Source organism: Entelurus aequoreus, linkage group LG11 (assembly GCF_033978785.1).
Source record: "Entelurus aequoreus isolate RoL-2023_Sb linkage group LG11, RoL_Eaeq_v1.1, whole genome shotgun sequence".
In the NCBI taxonomy this organism is placed as follows: domain Eukaryota; kingdom Metazoa; phylum Chordata; class Actinopteri; order Syngnathiformes; family Syngnathidae; genus Entelurus; species Entelurus aequoreus.
The window spans coordinates 63,430,000-63,445,139 of record NC_084741.1 but is presented as its reverse complement, the minus strand read 5'-3'; the positions used below and the strand labels follow the sequence as shown (position 1 = coordinate 63,445,139).

The 15,140-nt window shown below is 40.8% G+C and overlaps 1 protein-coding gene across 1 annotated transcript in view; it reads right to left on the bottom strand.

The window, feature by feature from the left end:
- Positions 1-15,140, bottom strand: part of bves (blood vessel epicardial substance) — a 29,551-nt gene that overhangs the window by 2,929 nt on the left and 11,482 nt on the right. Inside the window, exons 2-7 of the mRNA XM_062063747.1 lie at positions 13,530-13,777; positions 11,397-11,521; positions 8,954-9,141; positions 5,805-5,913; positions 1,145-1,312; positions 917-1,058 (exon numbers count right to left, since the gene is read on the bottom strand). Coding sequence (XP_061919731.1) covers positions 917-1,058; positions 1,145-1,312; positions 5,805-5,913; positions 8,954-9,141; positions 11,397-11,521; positions 13,530-13,761 — 964 coding nt within the window. The 5' untranslated portion in view covers positions 13,762-13,777. The remainder of the gene's footprint in view (positions 1-916; positions 1,059-1,144; positions 1,313-5,804; positions 5,914-8,953; positions 9,142-11,396; positions 11,522-13,529; positions 13,778-15,140) is intronic.

Here is a 15,140-nt window from a genome sequence, read left to right as displayed (position 1 = left end):
GAGACACCGAACCAAACACTGGACATGTAAATACACGGTTAATGTGTATTCGACGCCTGTCGAAGCCTAGCAATGCTGTTGCTAACGACGCTAACTTAACAACGGGACCTCGTCAGAGCTATGATAAAAACATTAGCGCTCCACCTACGCCAGCCAGTCCTCCTCAGCTCATCAACACCCGTGCTCACCTGCGTTCCAGTGTTTGACGATGTGGTCGGCGGCCCGGAGACGTAGGAAGTCAAGGTGAGTTCGCCGCTAGCGCGTCTGCTATCCAAGTCAAAGTCCTCCTTGTTGTGTTGCTACAGCCAGCCGCATACACCGATCCCACCTACAACGTTCTTCTTTGCAGCCTCCATTGTTCATTAAAATTGCAAAAGATTCACCAACATAGATGTCCAGAATACTGTGGAATTTTGTCGAAGAAAACAGAGCTCTGTGTATTGTGTCCAATATGGTCCAAACACTTCCGTGGATCTCTCGACGTCACGCGCATACGTCATCCTCCAAAGGCGTTTTGAACCGGAAGTTTAGCGGGAAATTTTAAATTGCACTTTATAAGTTAACCCGGCCGTATTGGCATGTGTTGCAATTTCATCATTGATATATAAACGATCAGACTGCGTGGTCGGTAGTAGTGGCTTTCAGTAGGCCTTTAATGTGCAGTTTCTAAGAAAATAATAAATTGTTATGTGGAGGGCCCCAAAATGACTAAAAACCCCACTGAGTAAAGTGTTTGCTTTATGCACTATTGCAGATGATAAACCTGACTAAATGTGACACTGTAGTGGAATGTAAACCTTGTTGAGTTTTTTAATTCATAAGAAATATGGTTTAATACCAGCACCAAGTGTAACGTGCATTGTGAATTGGAGCTATACTGTATACACTTAACTTCATTTGAATGAATGTGACTTACGAAGCGAGGAACCCGCAGAACCTCCCCTCAGGATTTGATTAAGGACATCGTCACTATCACTGGTGCTGGCCATGCTGTTCCTCATTTGCATCATTGACAGCTGGGAGCAGAGGCTGGGCTGGCGGTCCATCTTTTTCACTGCCTGAGACACATCCCCACAACTATTTCAACAAGTTCACATCACACAAATAGACAATTATAAAATGAAATAAACATTTTTTTACTCACCTTGTCACTGAGCGTGGGGTCGTTGAGGGAATAGAGCTTGTTGGTGATGTCTTTTCCAATGAGGTACCTGAAGACTTCATTAAGAAACGTGTCGGACTCCAGAAAGTAGGTGAGTCTCTCCCGAGACCAACACAGGAGCTTACAGTTCTCCTCTGCCATAATAGTTACCTGTTGGTCATAAATGAAAAACGTATCAAAGTTTTACCCATCAGCATTTGTAAAAGGTTTTGAAATTACAGCTGATTTTCAAAAATAAACGGCTCTTCTTTACTCAAGCATTGGCCGATTTATGAGTATTTTTTAAAATTAACTTGGGCAAGAAAAAAAATGGGTGAATTCCAGTGGCGGGCCGTACGTTTCTCACCTAGGTCTTCAGGGATGTCCTACTTAGTCCAACTTCACCTCTCAAAATACCGTAATTTATGTCACCAGATGGACACGGCTGCAGATACTGTACAGAAACACACTTGCACACTATACTGCGCATTGAATCCCCTCAACAGTGTACAAAAGGGTCTATTTCTCGCCGCATTTAACGTTCAATAAACCCGCTTTAGCAATTAAAACATATCTTACGTGGAGGCGCGCCAAGACACGCCGCTGCTCGCTCTGGACGCAGCGCTGCCACGCGCCGGCAAAGCTGCAGGGAATCAGTAATCAGCGCCTGGTACTAATGAGGACAGGCAGCATAAAGACCAGCGGACCCGAAGACCCAGTGCCGGAACATAGTTCACTCCTCGTAGTAAGCATCCTGTCTCTGGCTTCCCTCTTGCATACTTGCTCTCTCTCTGTGACTTCCCAGTTCCCGTGTCTTATGTCCTTTGTGTTCCCCGCAGTGCCTTTCCTGTTCCACGTGATCGAGCTGTGTGCCTCGACTCCTCTCTGGATTTTGGACTGCCTCCCTCGATCCTCAACCCCTGCTTGGACACAGACCTATTTGCTTCTCTCCAGCCCCCCGACCGCTTGCTTGCCCACAGACTGCCTTCTTGCCTTGCCCCTCTGGTCTGACGAAAGATTCATCCAACACGCACATACAACAAACCCTGGTAACATTAACATTGTTAATTCAACACATCGTTTTGCACCAAACACATAGAGTAGCATACACCTCCCACACACTCATCAAGAGGTTCAATAAACCTATAGAACCGATTCTTGCTTTGGTGTCATCTCCTTCCCCCGTCGTACATAACAAAAATATTTGAAATCACAATGTGTAGCACCTATCCGACGCCGTATAAGCCAGTAGTACCGTCGTAGTCCTTTGATTCGTGTGAAAGTGGCGAGCAAACCATTTCGCTGCCAACATGTGGTTGCCTGCCAAAAATGGATTTCCTTCGCGGGAGCGCGCACCCATACTTGCCAACCTTGAGACCTTCGAATTCGGGAGATTGGGGGGGGGCTTGAGGTGTGTGTGTGGGGAGGGGCGGGGTTTGGTGGTAGCGGGGGGTATATTGTAGCCCGGAAGAGTTAGGGATGCAAGGGATTCTGGGTATTTGTTCTGTTGTGTTTATGTTGTGTTACGGTGCGGATGTTCTCCCGAAATGTGTTTGTCATTCTTGTTAGGTGTGGGTTCACAGTGTGGCGCATATTTGTAACAGTGTTAAAGTTGTTTATACGGCCACCCTCAGTGTGACCTGTATGGCTGTTGATCAAGTATGTCTTGCAGTCACTTTCGTGTGTATGCTGAAGCAGCATACAACATGTGACTGGGCCGGCACGCTGTTTGTATGGTGAAAAAGCGGACACGTCGACAGGTTGTAGAGGACGCTAAAAGCAGTGCCATCACGGCACGCCCTTAATATTGTTGTCCGGGTGAAAAATCGGGAGAAATTCGGGAGAATGGTTGCCCCGGGAGATTTTCGGGAGGGGCACTGAAATTCGTGAGTCTCCCGGGAAAATCGGAACGGTTGGCAATTATGCGCGCACCGCTTGCTAAACCTGCACTGCTTGGCTTTGTCTGTCCACAGCGGATTACTAAGTGTAAGACAAACACTTTATCTTCGGGGTTATTGTACCGGTGAGTTTCCTGTGGCTTTCTATGGCTCTTACGGTTCCGGTGCCACTTCCTGTTTTCGCAACTTGTGATTGGATACTCACTTGGGTCCAGGGACGTGCACATGATTATAGAGGGGCAGGGGCTCAAAGTCAGAAAAGGGCAGGACATTTTTTTTTGGTCCTTTACACAATATGGAAAATAATGTAAAATTAAATTTGCTAATAGGAAGCTGACTACTTAGCTGTGTGTCCTTTGTAGGTCAAAGTGATTGCCATTTATTTTGTGTCAACAAATTATTGTCATAATGAGTTAATTCACATTATCATAGGCTTGGAAGACATGAAAAGCAACAACACACTGGTTTATTATTAGGCTATGTATTGTTAAAGATAAGCACTTTAATATTGAACATTGAACAGTGCAACATGAACTTTGAAAAAAAATACAAAAATAACTACCCAAATGGAAAAAACTTCAATGTGAAAATCTGTCCGTCTTCCCTTAACTTGATGAAAACACCATCAAGTTGTAACTTATGGTCTTTCTCACTTAATGCTCAGACTAAACAACCGAAACGCAATACAGGGCCAAAAATATGGACCAGGGGCCAGTAGAGGGCTGTAGGATGGAGGCCACCCATACCCAAATATGCTCCTCAATGTAAATTCAGGGCTTCCATGAAATGCTGTGAAATCAGTGCACAATCAGTAGCCAAACCTTCTTATACTTTCTGTATCCTTTTCTTTTTTTGGCATTGTGCTGCAGGCATAATCAACATGAATCAAGTTTAAATACAGATGGTAATATTCCTAACAGATAACCTACATCTTATATCCCCAGAATGCTAAAATTATTATTATTATTATTCTTAATAATAATAATAATTGTTATTATTATTATCATTAGTATTCTTCTTCTTATTGTTATTATTATCATTACTATAATTGTTATTATTATTATTTTGTTAACCCACACAGTAATAGCAAAGTCACAATAAACTTTATATCTAAACCTCTACTGTGAGAGAAATGTGATCCGCCGTAAACACAGTGCATTTCATTTTGAAAATTAACCCTGTGTTTTATTTTGTATTTTGTACACTACTTCCTGTCCCGCACGATCCGCTTAGCTCTGTGCAGAATTGATGTGCCGTGCTCAATTGATGCGCCATGCTCCGACGTCCGGCAAAAACAGAAGCTGACACATTGAATAATACAATAAAACAGTGTTTTTCTGAAATATTACCCATATTAGATGCTGAATAAGTGGACGGCGACTAGACCATAACTCACAGGTTCAAGTTGTTCCAATGTCACATCTCCTCAGGGGCGCAGTTGGCTCTCTCTCCTCTCACTTACTCGCCCTCTCTCTCTCTCTCTCTGGCGGAAGCGGCAGGCTCAAACAACCCGGTATTACAAGAAAACGTGGAGTTTTTGTACCGCTGTTTTTTTGTTGTTGGTTTTTTTTTACATCCCTGACAAGAATTTATTAATGTTGTTTAAAGAAAAAAAAACAAAAAAACACACACACAGGCAGAGGGCACTTTTTAAGACGAGGCAAAAAAGGGCAGGGGCTCAAACACCCATAGGGCCCTATGTGTGCACGTGCCTGCTTGGGTCTCCCAAGTGAGTATCCAATCACAGCGTAAGGCCTCTTTCTATGCCACATCAATGTGGAATGCGCTCCCAACAGGTATAAAAGAAAGGGCATCCCTATCCTCCTTCAAAACCGCAATAAAAGTTCACCTCCAGGCAGTTACAACCCTAAACTAACACCCTCCCCGGATTGCTAATAATCAAATGTAAACGATCAAATGCAGATACTTTTTCTTATGCCTTCTGATCTCTCTCTTTCTCTCTCTCTCTCTCTCTCTCTCTCTCTCTCTCTCTCTCTCTCTCTCTCTCTCTCTGTCCACTACTTGATGTCTATATTCCCCTCCACGCCCCTGATTGTAAATAATGTAAATAATTCAATGTGATTATCTTGTGTGATGACTGTATTATGATGATAGTATATATGATAGTATATATCTGTATCATGAATCAATTTAAATGGACCCCGACTTAAACAAGTTGAAAAACTTATTCGGGTGTTACCATTTAGTGGTCAATTGTACGGAATATGTACTTCACTGTGCAACCTACTAATAAAAGTCTCAATCAATCAATCAATCAATCAATCAATCAAAGCCAGCTAGAAGGCCTTACTGACAACAACTTGGGATATGATTGGTTATGGCAATTGTCTATCAACTGTATGTGTCCGTTTACTTACAGTGCACAGACGCACGCATTGTTGATTCTGAAGGCTCCGGGCAGATTTGGTACAGCATGGCAACATAAACTAGCTCAATTCTGATTGGATACAAACTCTAAACTGAAAACAACAGCATTGGAAGGAGCATAATATGACATGAAGAGAATATGAATAATTGTAGATACAGTATTTAAGGAAAGTAAATTAAACATTACTTTTATCTTTAATCATGATCATGATTTCTGGTTATGTTAAGCCAGCAGATAAGGCCTTGCTGGCCCTGACGGCACACCACTGGTGAATTCATTGTTTCTAACTCCTTAGACACCTATGGCAATCTTTGCCAAGAGCGTTTTGAATTATTACATCATGCATGATTATTTTTATTTCTTTTTTTTTATTTACCTGGAACTTCTCTCCTCGGTGCATCACAGTGGATCTAAATTCTGGAGAGTCAATGAAGGCATTGCTGTAGATGTTGTGAAGGAAATGGCCTCTGTAGGATACTTTCAACCTGTTGCAAAACACACCAGAATTCAGAAAAAATCTTAGAAAAAAAAAAAAGGCAAACTCCCTCAGCTCAATCTTGAGTTTCTCTTTACTATTTGTACTGTACAAGGTGGCCCCCACAAGTCTGGGCATACAGTCAAGTCAGGAATTTTGAAACCATAGTAATAATAAGCAAGTTGTTGCTTTTTTGATTGGATACAACACGGGCGCAGAAACTAACAAGAGGCATCTTTGCAAAGAAAATATTTCAGTTTTTATTCATACATTTAATCACAACATTTAAGTCTACATTTGCCAGGGGTATGGATACTTTCAAGCTGGACTGTGTAATAAACACATATATACATACGTTGGAACCAAAAAAATGTAATCTAATAAATGAATTGATACATAAAAAAAAAAGATCTATACAATGTTTGAATTATTAATTACAGTTTAATATTTGGGAAAAAATGTAATAAAGTAACAAATAAAACATTATGTATAATAACTTATCTAAACATATGTTAAAATCAATATATACAGGTATATATATATACACATTACAGGCCAAAAGTTTGGACACCTTCTTATTCGATGTGTTTTCTTTATTTTCATTACTATTTACATTGTAGATTGTCACTGAAGGCATTACAACTATGAATGAACACATGTGGAGTTACGTACTTAACAAAAAAAGGTGAAATAACTGTAAACATTATTTATATTTTAGTTTCTTCAAAATAGCCACCCTTTGCTCTGATTACTGCTTTGCCCACTCTCGGCATTCTCTCGATGAGCTTCAAGAGGTTTTCACTTCACAGGCGTGCTTGAAGCTCACCGAGAGAATGCCAAGAGTGGGCAAAAAATTCATCAGAGCAAATGGTGGCTATTTTGAAGAAACTAGAATATAAAACATGTTTTCAGTTATTTCACCTTTTTTTTTGTTAAGTACATAACTCCACATGTGTTCATTCATAGTTTTGATACCTTCGGTGACAATCTACAATGTAAATAGTCATGAAAATAAAAAAAACGCATTGAATAGGGAGGTGTGTCCAAACTTTTGGCCTGTACTATCCATATATATATATATATATATATATATATATATATATATATATATGTATATATATATATATATGCCTATATATATATATATATATATATATGCCTGCTATCTTGACTTTATAAAAATTCTAATAAAAAATAATATACATAGTATTGAATTGCTTAGTTTTTTTAATACTATTTTGCAGCTCTGTTGACCAAAATGTATGCAGTAATTATCCACCAGCAATGGATTTAAATGTATCATCCCTTTATTTTTCATTAAATCAGATAGGAGCACTGCTATATGTATTGTGTTATGTATTGGAACTTACTTCGGTTTTTTTCAACCTGGGCCCTGTTTTCATAATTTTTTCTGTATATGTGAGTGCTGGATAAAACATTTTTTGAGGTCGCGCCAGTATTGAGCAGGGCAGGCAGCCTCCAGCCCAGCTAACGCTCGTACACAGGGCAACTGGCTCTCGTCAAAATTCGGCCTATAAACATGCATTTTTTTCACACTGACAGGCTCAGATAGTTACAATGAGTGTCCGACAACATACTAGAAAGGAGAAATTAACGTATGTCTCTACCTTTAGCTGGAGATCGCTGTTTGTTGTGAGCTGTGTCCAAATCTCACCACGCTACAAATCTCGTTCCGAAATCTCGCGATAACTCGCGACAAAACACCGGTGGAAAAACAGTTACCTGACTGAGGTGAAGAGAGATGACTGAAGTGATTTTCTGTTGGATTACCGAAGACTGTTATTTTAGTTTTATAGAAAAGTTTGTTTGTTTGTCTGTCATGGCTGAATTTTTGCCTGATGTGGACGATTTGATTTGTCGCGAGTTATCGCGAGATTTCGGAACGAGATTTGTAGCGTGGTGAGATTTGGACACAGCTCACAACAAACAGCGATCTCCAGCTAAAGGTAGAGACATACGTTAATTTCTCCTTTCTAGTATGTTGTCGGACACTCATTGTAACTATCTGAGCCTGTCAGTGTGAAAAAAATGCATGTTTATAGGCCGAATTTTGACGAGAGCCAGTTGCCCTGTGTACGAGCGTTAGCTGGGCTGGAGGCTGCCTGCCCTGCTCAATACTGGCGCGACCTCAAAAAATGTTTTATCCAGCACTCACATATACAGAAAAAATTATGAAAACAGGGCCCAGGTTGAAAAAAACCGAAGTTTCCCTTTAACCTCTTGAAGCGAGACGGATGAGACAGACTGCAAGCCACGTCACCCAATTACACAAATTCCAAAAGTCATGTCCAGAAATCCACGACTAATTAAAATTAATTAATACCATTATGGCACACTTGCAGCTCATTGCAGTTTACACCATATACCAATATTTTATACCAGGGGTGTCAAACTCATTACAGCTCAGAGGCCGCATGGAGGAAAATCTGTGCACACGCGGGCCAGACTATTATAATCATGGCATTAAAACTAAAAAATAAAGACATCTTTAGATTGTTTTCCTTGTCTTACTTTGGCCAAAAATAGAACAAACACATTCTGAAAATATTACAATAAAAATATAGAAAAAGTACCAGCAGCGGTAAAGTTTAGATCCATGAAGCAAAGAAGAAAGGGAATGAATGTTTATAACTGAATACATTTACATACACAAAAACATTTGTTTTCTTTTGTATTATTTTTGTAAATAAATTAAGTAGCGTCTATGACAACCTTTTTCCAAAACACAATATAGAATGTGAGATATAACAGGATAATGCATACATTCATCATTTGTTTTCAAATCGATTACAAAAAAGTGGGACCCCAAAAATTTACTGTGGGACCCCATTTTTTTGACTTGATGGGGTCCCTGGGACTCCATTTTAAAAATTCCTAGCGCCAACACTGATGGAGTATTGGTGCGTGCAAAACAGCTGCAGCATGCGGGCCGGTTCTAATACTAATCAAATATCATAGATCATTCATTCGCGGGCCTTGACTTTGACACCCCTGTGTTATACAAACCCCCGTCATCAAACAGTACATACTTTCCTTTAAGAAGAATGCTCAGTCGTTCGTCCACGGAGGTCTTGTCCTCTGCAGCGTAGGCTTGGCCTTTGTTTAGCAGCAAGATGTTGCTGAACTGGCCAGTGAGCCTTCGGAACAGAGCCTCGTTCACGTGTAGGGGCTCAAACATCCGCTTGTACACCGACCTCAGTTCCCTTTCGATTTTAATCTGACAGAAGCAGACAGTCTTAAATTACAAGCTGTTAATGAAAAAACGTGAATTGATCTCAGCTGGTCTACTTCAAAACACACAAAAATGAGAAGAAGCGGTGCATGGCTGAGGAGGACAGGTCCTGTTCCGATTCTGTCAGTTTGCTCTCGGCTTGTTGTATCCTCCAGAGGTACCCTTCTATTTTATCAAACTTGAATCCCCTTACCACAAAGCAGAACCAAACCCAGGGAGGCGATGTGACTTGCAAAAATCTGCAGCTTAGTCGGGTGTCAGCGGGGCCATGATAGGCATGAGGGACTTTCTGTATGAGCATCTTGCTCGGATGATAGTTAAGCCTCCAGCCAGGTGGCAGCAGTGCACTGAATGTTCAACCCAGCAGAGGAGGTACATGCTGCTCTAACAACTACACATCCCCGGCAATTGATACATAAACACACACATTAGGCAGTAAGTTAAAACCCGGGCTATCAAGCTGTTACAAACAAGCGACGGTAACTGCAATGAAAATACCTGCAACTACGACGAAGCAATGAGGATATGCAACCCAGAGTGAAAAATGTTTACAGTGTTAAAAGTGGTTATGATAGAAAATTAAAGGAGAACTGCAATGTTGCTTATCATTCACAATCTCTTTGTAAGACAAGAACACATGCATTGTAATTTGTAGTATATGGCGGGTACAAGGTGGGAATACTCTATTGCAGGCCTGGGCAATTATTTTGCGGCGGGGGGGGTAAATTTAGAGGGAAAAAAATGTGTCTGGGGGGCCGGTATATCTGATTTTTAGGAACACTAATAGAAAACCTTACAATAATGTCTGAATGCTAAAAACCTTATGACAGATCGCCTTAAAAAAACGAAATGGAATTTTACATTTTTTTTACTGAATGAGACACCCAGAATGTACGTGAAAATAAAGAATGCGGGATTTACGATATTAACTATGACCGATAAAACACTGAATATTGGCAACATATGAACGTCACACCACCTCTCGATCGACATATTTTACAATCAAGCGAAACAAAAATACAACAAACACAGCAAAATATGAACGCGAAGGGAAATAAAAAAAAACCTTATTATCTGATATATCACTCCCCTTCCATGCCTGTCCCTGACACCCGCATTTCAGGCTGACACTCTGTGGAAATGCTCCCCACCCACACTGCTTGGTGCCTCGTCTGGGCTGCTGTGACTTAGATTACCATAGTAACTGGTATATCATGCAAAAGCGCAGATTCCAACCATTGAAATACTTTGTATAGTTCAAGATTTACAGTCATTTTAAAACATCACTGCACATCATAATGGTGGCTATAGTTTTGAGCTTAAAGATTTAAAAACATTTTTGGGGAATGTCCGGCGGGCCAGATTGAAAAACTTAACTTAATTTGCTCAGGTCTGCTCTATTGCGACCATTAAGCCCTGTAAAAAAAACAATACTCCATCGGACAGAAAATGTGTGTGTGTGTGTGTGTGTGTCAACATATTTGCATGGTGTGTCAGAAATAAAAAATATAAGACATATCATTTATACAGCAACATCCTTTTATAATTTTATACTGCATGCTAGGAGAGTTACGGGGCTGATTAAATCAGGTTCAATTGATGGGTTTTGGTGTCTGCTGTTTTTTAATGGCATTTGTTTTTCATTTGGAATATATATCATTAACATATATTCTATATGAAAAAACTTCTTAAAGTATGCATTTTTTACGTGCCATGTGCGCGTCTGCGGCGCACAAAAAAAAGTGGGGTTTCCATGTGGAAGGACCAGACTGCTTCTAAAATGCCCATAAAAAGTGGTACATGTCTGCTGCTTGTTTGATAGCAAAACGCCAAAGGTAGGAGGAGCATGATAACATGAATGAGTGGAGAAGCTGCTGATGGTGTGTTTGACGGGGAAGCTGGCAGAAGGAGATACCGTAGAAGTCCACTCTCTATGGTCGATGCTGTAGATTATATTACCTCATAAGACTGCTGTAGTTGTTAGTAGTACATTCTATGGTACTGTTTTGATACAACATTTCTTATCTAAGGGTTACTTGTCAAAATTATTTTTTTGGGTGGGCTAACACCAATTGAATTGATTTCAATTCATTTAAATGGGAAACCTCGATTTGAGAACTTATTAAGATCGCAAGTTGAAGTACTAACTACTGTACTTAACAAAATATAACTATGACTACGTCTTTTGAACGACTTCCCAGGATGCGACTAATAAATCCCACTTAAAATTCAGAACTCACCGGTCTGCGTTTGTACAAGAGGTACGTCAAGTGCATGAAGTTGACCACCAGGAAAACCACGTTCCAAACCATCACGTCCATGTTGCACCTGTACAACGTTGCCCAGGTGATGAAGAGGCTACAGCCTGCCAGGGCGTGAGACAGATAACTGAATACACTGGCAGCTCAGAAATAAATACATTTCATTCCAAAAAATTACCACGGTACTTTAAATCGAAATCTTAAGTAACTTGCAGAACTTCAAATCTACAAAACCCAAAACCAGTGATGTTGGCACGTTGTGTAAATCGTAAATAAAAACAGAATACGATGATTTTTAAATCCTTTTCAACTTATATTCAATTGGATAGACTGCAAAGACAATATATTTAATGTTCCAACTGAGGAACAATTAATAATCATTAACTTAGAATTTAATGGCAGCAACACATTGCAAAAAAGTTGGCACAGGTATTTTTACCACTGTGTTACATGGCCTTTCCTTTTAACAACACTCAGTAAACATTTGGGAACTGAGGAGACCAATTTTTTAAGCTTTTCAGGTGGAATTATTTCCCATTCTTGCTTGATGTACAGCTTAAGTTGTTCAACAGTCCGGGGGTCTCCGTTGTCGTATTTTAGGCTTCATAATGTGCCACACATTTTCAATGGGAGTCAGGTCTGGACTACAGGCAGGCCAGTCTAGTACCCGCACTCTTTTACTACGAAGCCACGCTGTTGTAACACGTACAGCATGTGGCTTGGCATTGTCTTGCTGAAATAAGCAGGGGCGTCCATGAAAAAGACGTTGCTCCAAAACCTGTATGTACCTTTCAGCATTAATGGTGCCTTCACAGATGTGTAAGTTGCCCATGCCTTGGGCACAAATACACCCCCATACCATCACAGATGCTGGCTTTTGAACTTTGCGCCTACAACAGTCCGGATGGTTCTTTTCCTCTATGGTCCACAGTTTCCAAAAACAACTTGAAATGTGGACTCGTCAGACCACAGAACACTTTTCCACTTTGCATCAGTCCATCTTAGATGAGCTCGGGCCCAGCAAAGCCGGCGGCGTTTCTGGGTGTTGTTGATAAATGGCTTTCGCTTTGCATAGTAGAGTTTTAACTTACACTTACAGATGTAGCGACAAACTGTAGTTACTGACAGTGGTTTTCTGAAGTGTTCCTGAGCACATGTGGTGATATCCTTTACACACTGGCGTTGGTTTTAGATGCAGTACCGCCTGAGGGATCGAAGGTCCGTAATATCATTGCTTACGTGCAGTGATTTCTCCAGATTCTCTGAGCCTTTTGATGATATTACAGACCGTAGATGGTGAAATCCCTAAATTCCTTGCAATAGCTCGTTGAGAAATGTTGTTCTTAAACTGTTGGACAATTTGCTCACGCATTTGTTCACAAAGCGGTGAGCCTCGCCCCATCCTTGTTTGTGACTGACTGAGCATTTCATGGAAGCTGCTTTTATACCCAATCATGGCACCCACCTGTTCCCAATTAGCCTGTTCACCTGTGGGATGTTCCAAAAAAGTGTTTGATGAGCCTTCCTCAACTTTCTCAGTCCTTTTTGCCACTTGTGCCAGCTTTTTTGAAACATGATGCAGGCATCGAATTCCAAATGAGCTAATATTTGCAAAAAATAACAAAAGTTTACCAGTTGGAACTTTAAGTATCTTGTCTCTGCAGTCTATTCAATTGAATATAGGTTGAAAATTATTTTAAAATCATTGTATTCTGTTTTTATTTACCATTTACACAACGTGCCAACTTCACTGGTTTTGGGTTTCGTAACATGGCCCTCTTGTCCAATACTTTGTGTCTCTGCTTTCTTTTCCTCCCCCCCTCTCTCTCTCTCTTTTTTCTCTGTCTCATCCCTCTGGGAAATGCCTCTAAGAAAAAAAGGCTGTATAAATAAATGACCACTTTGAATTTACGACACCATTTCCCATGAATCGTGCTGCTTCCTGTCTCCTGTCTGAGTCCAAGTGGAAAATAAACATGCTTTTTTCTTTTTTTCCATTCACCATTGTTGAAACGTCCCACTCCATCTTTATGCAAATATTGTAATAAAAATAACACAACAGTAGCGAGACTATTCCAGATGTCACGTGATAAGAGGGTCATGCAAACCGACCTGTCGCCAGAAGGAGGCGCAGCAGGATCATGTGCAGACTAAGCGTGGTGGGGATGAGCAGACCCAGCAGCAGAGACAAGTTCCCCATGTGGAAGAGGATGTTGTGGGCCTGCTCCCACTCTTGGCAAGAGGTGCTGTTGGGCTCCATTGATGGGAAGGCCGGGCCGACGGCGTGAAAGGGGGACAGCGTGGTGAAGAGGAGAGGGGAGGACAGCTCTGGGGGAGAGGACATCTTGCAGGAAGGTCACCTTGGAGAGGAGGGCAAGGAATAGTACGTCAGTAGAAGATGATAAATTACCCAGGGTTGAAAAAAAATGGAGCACTGTTGTCAAAGTGGCGTTCCCAACAAATAAAATGGTGTTTGGCGAGTCGAGAATGAATAAATCATGTAAAAGTCCGACTAATTTGTTCGTGCCTTAACCTTTCAACACCTCCCCGAGCTGTGGGAAGCTAGATTGTGCCTTTGTTGCTATAGTAACCGCTCCACGACGCATGTGGCTTTACACGTAGGGCTGCAGCTGTCGATATTAAAGTCTCGATGCGTATTTTAGGGAAAATTGTTGAAATAAATAAGAGATGTCCGCGATGAGGTGGCGACTTGTTAAGCTTGATAAGCTCCAGCACCCCACTACGACTCAGAGAGGGACAAGCAGTAGGAAAATGGATGGATGGAAATAGAGATGTTTCTGCTTGCTATAACTTTCATTCAATTTTTTCAGATAAATGCACTTTTCAAATGTGAGCATTAATAATAAAAAAAAATTCAAAAACTCCCACATATGTACCACCGCTCTCATGTACTCTCTATTGTAGCGGCCATGTGGGAACTATGTTCAGGTATTTAAACTTCCGGACAGCATCCATCCATCCGTTTTCTACCGCTTGTTCCTTACGGGGTTGTGGTTGGTGCTGGAGCCTATCCCAGCTGCACACGGGCATCGCAGGGCCAACACAGATAGACAGACAACATTCACACTCACGTTCACACACTAGGGCCAATTTAGTGTTGCCAATCAACTTATCCCCAGGTGCATGTCTTTGGAGGTGGGAGGAAGCCGGAGTACCCGGATGGAACCCACGCAGTCACAGGGAGAATTAAAAAAATTAATAGTAACACTCATTGGACGATTAATCAAAGCAACAGTTAATAAATTGAAGCTTTTTTTTGTATTGATTAATAATTATACCCTAATTATACACACATGTTGTAGCGTTTTTTTTTAATTGATTGATTGAAACGTTTATTAGTAGATTGTACAGTACATATTCTGTACAATTGACCGCTAAATGGTAACACCCGAATAAGTTATTCAACTTGTTTAAGTCGGGGTCCACGTTATACATATGTTATGCATCTACGTAACCACGAGAAAGTCAGCTAAAAGCACAACAAAACCAATTTTAGGAAAGCAGGAGACGATCCAAACCAAATAAGATAAAAAGGACAATTGTCAAAGAGAAGACCAGCATATGGCATTAACATCCTAAACTTTGGGCAATTTTACTCCAAATAAAAACAATCTTGATCTACATCTACAGTAGAAAGTGTATGTGGATTTTCTATTACAATAATAGAAGACTTTCATGCTTCGTGTCAATATAATAATGTAA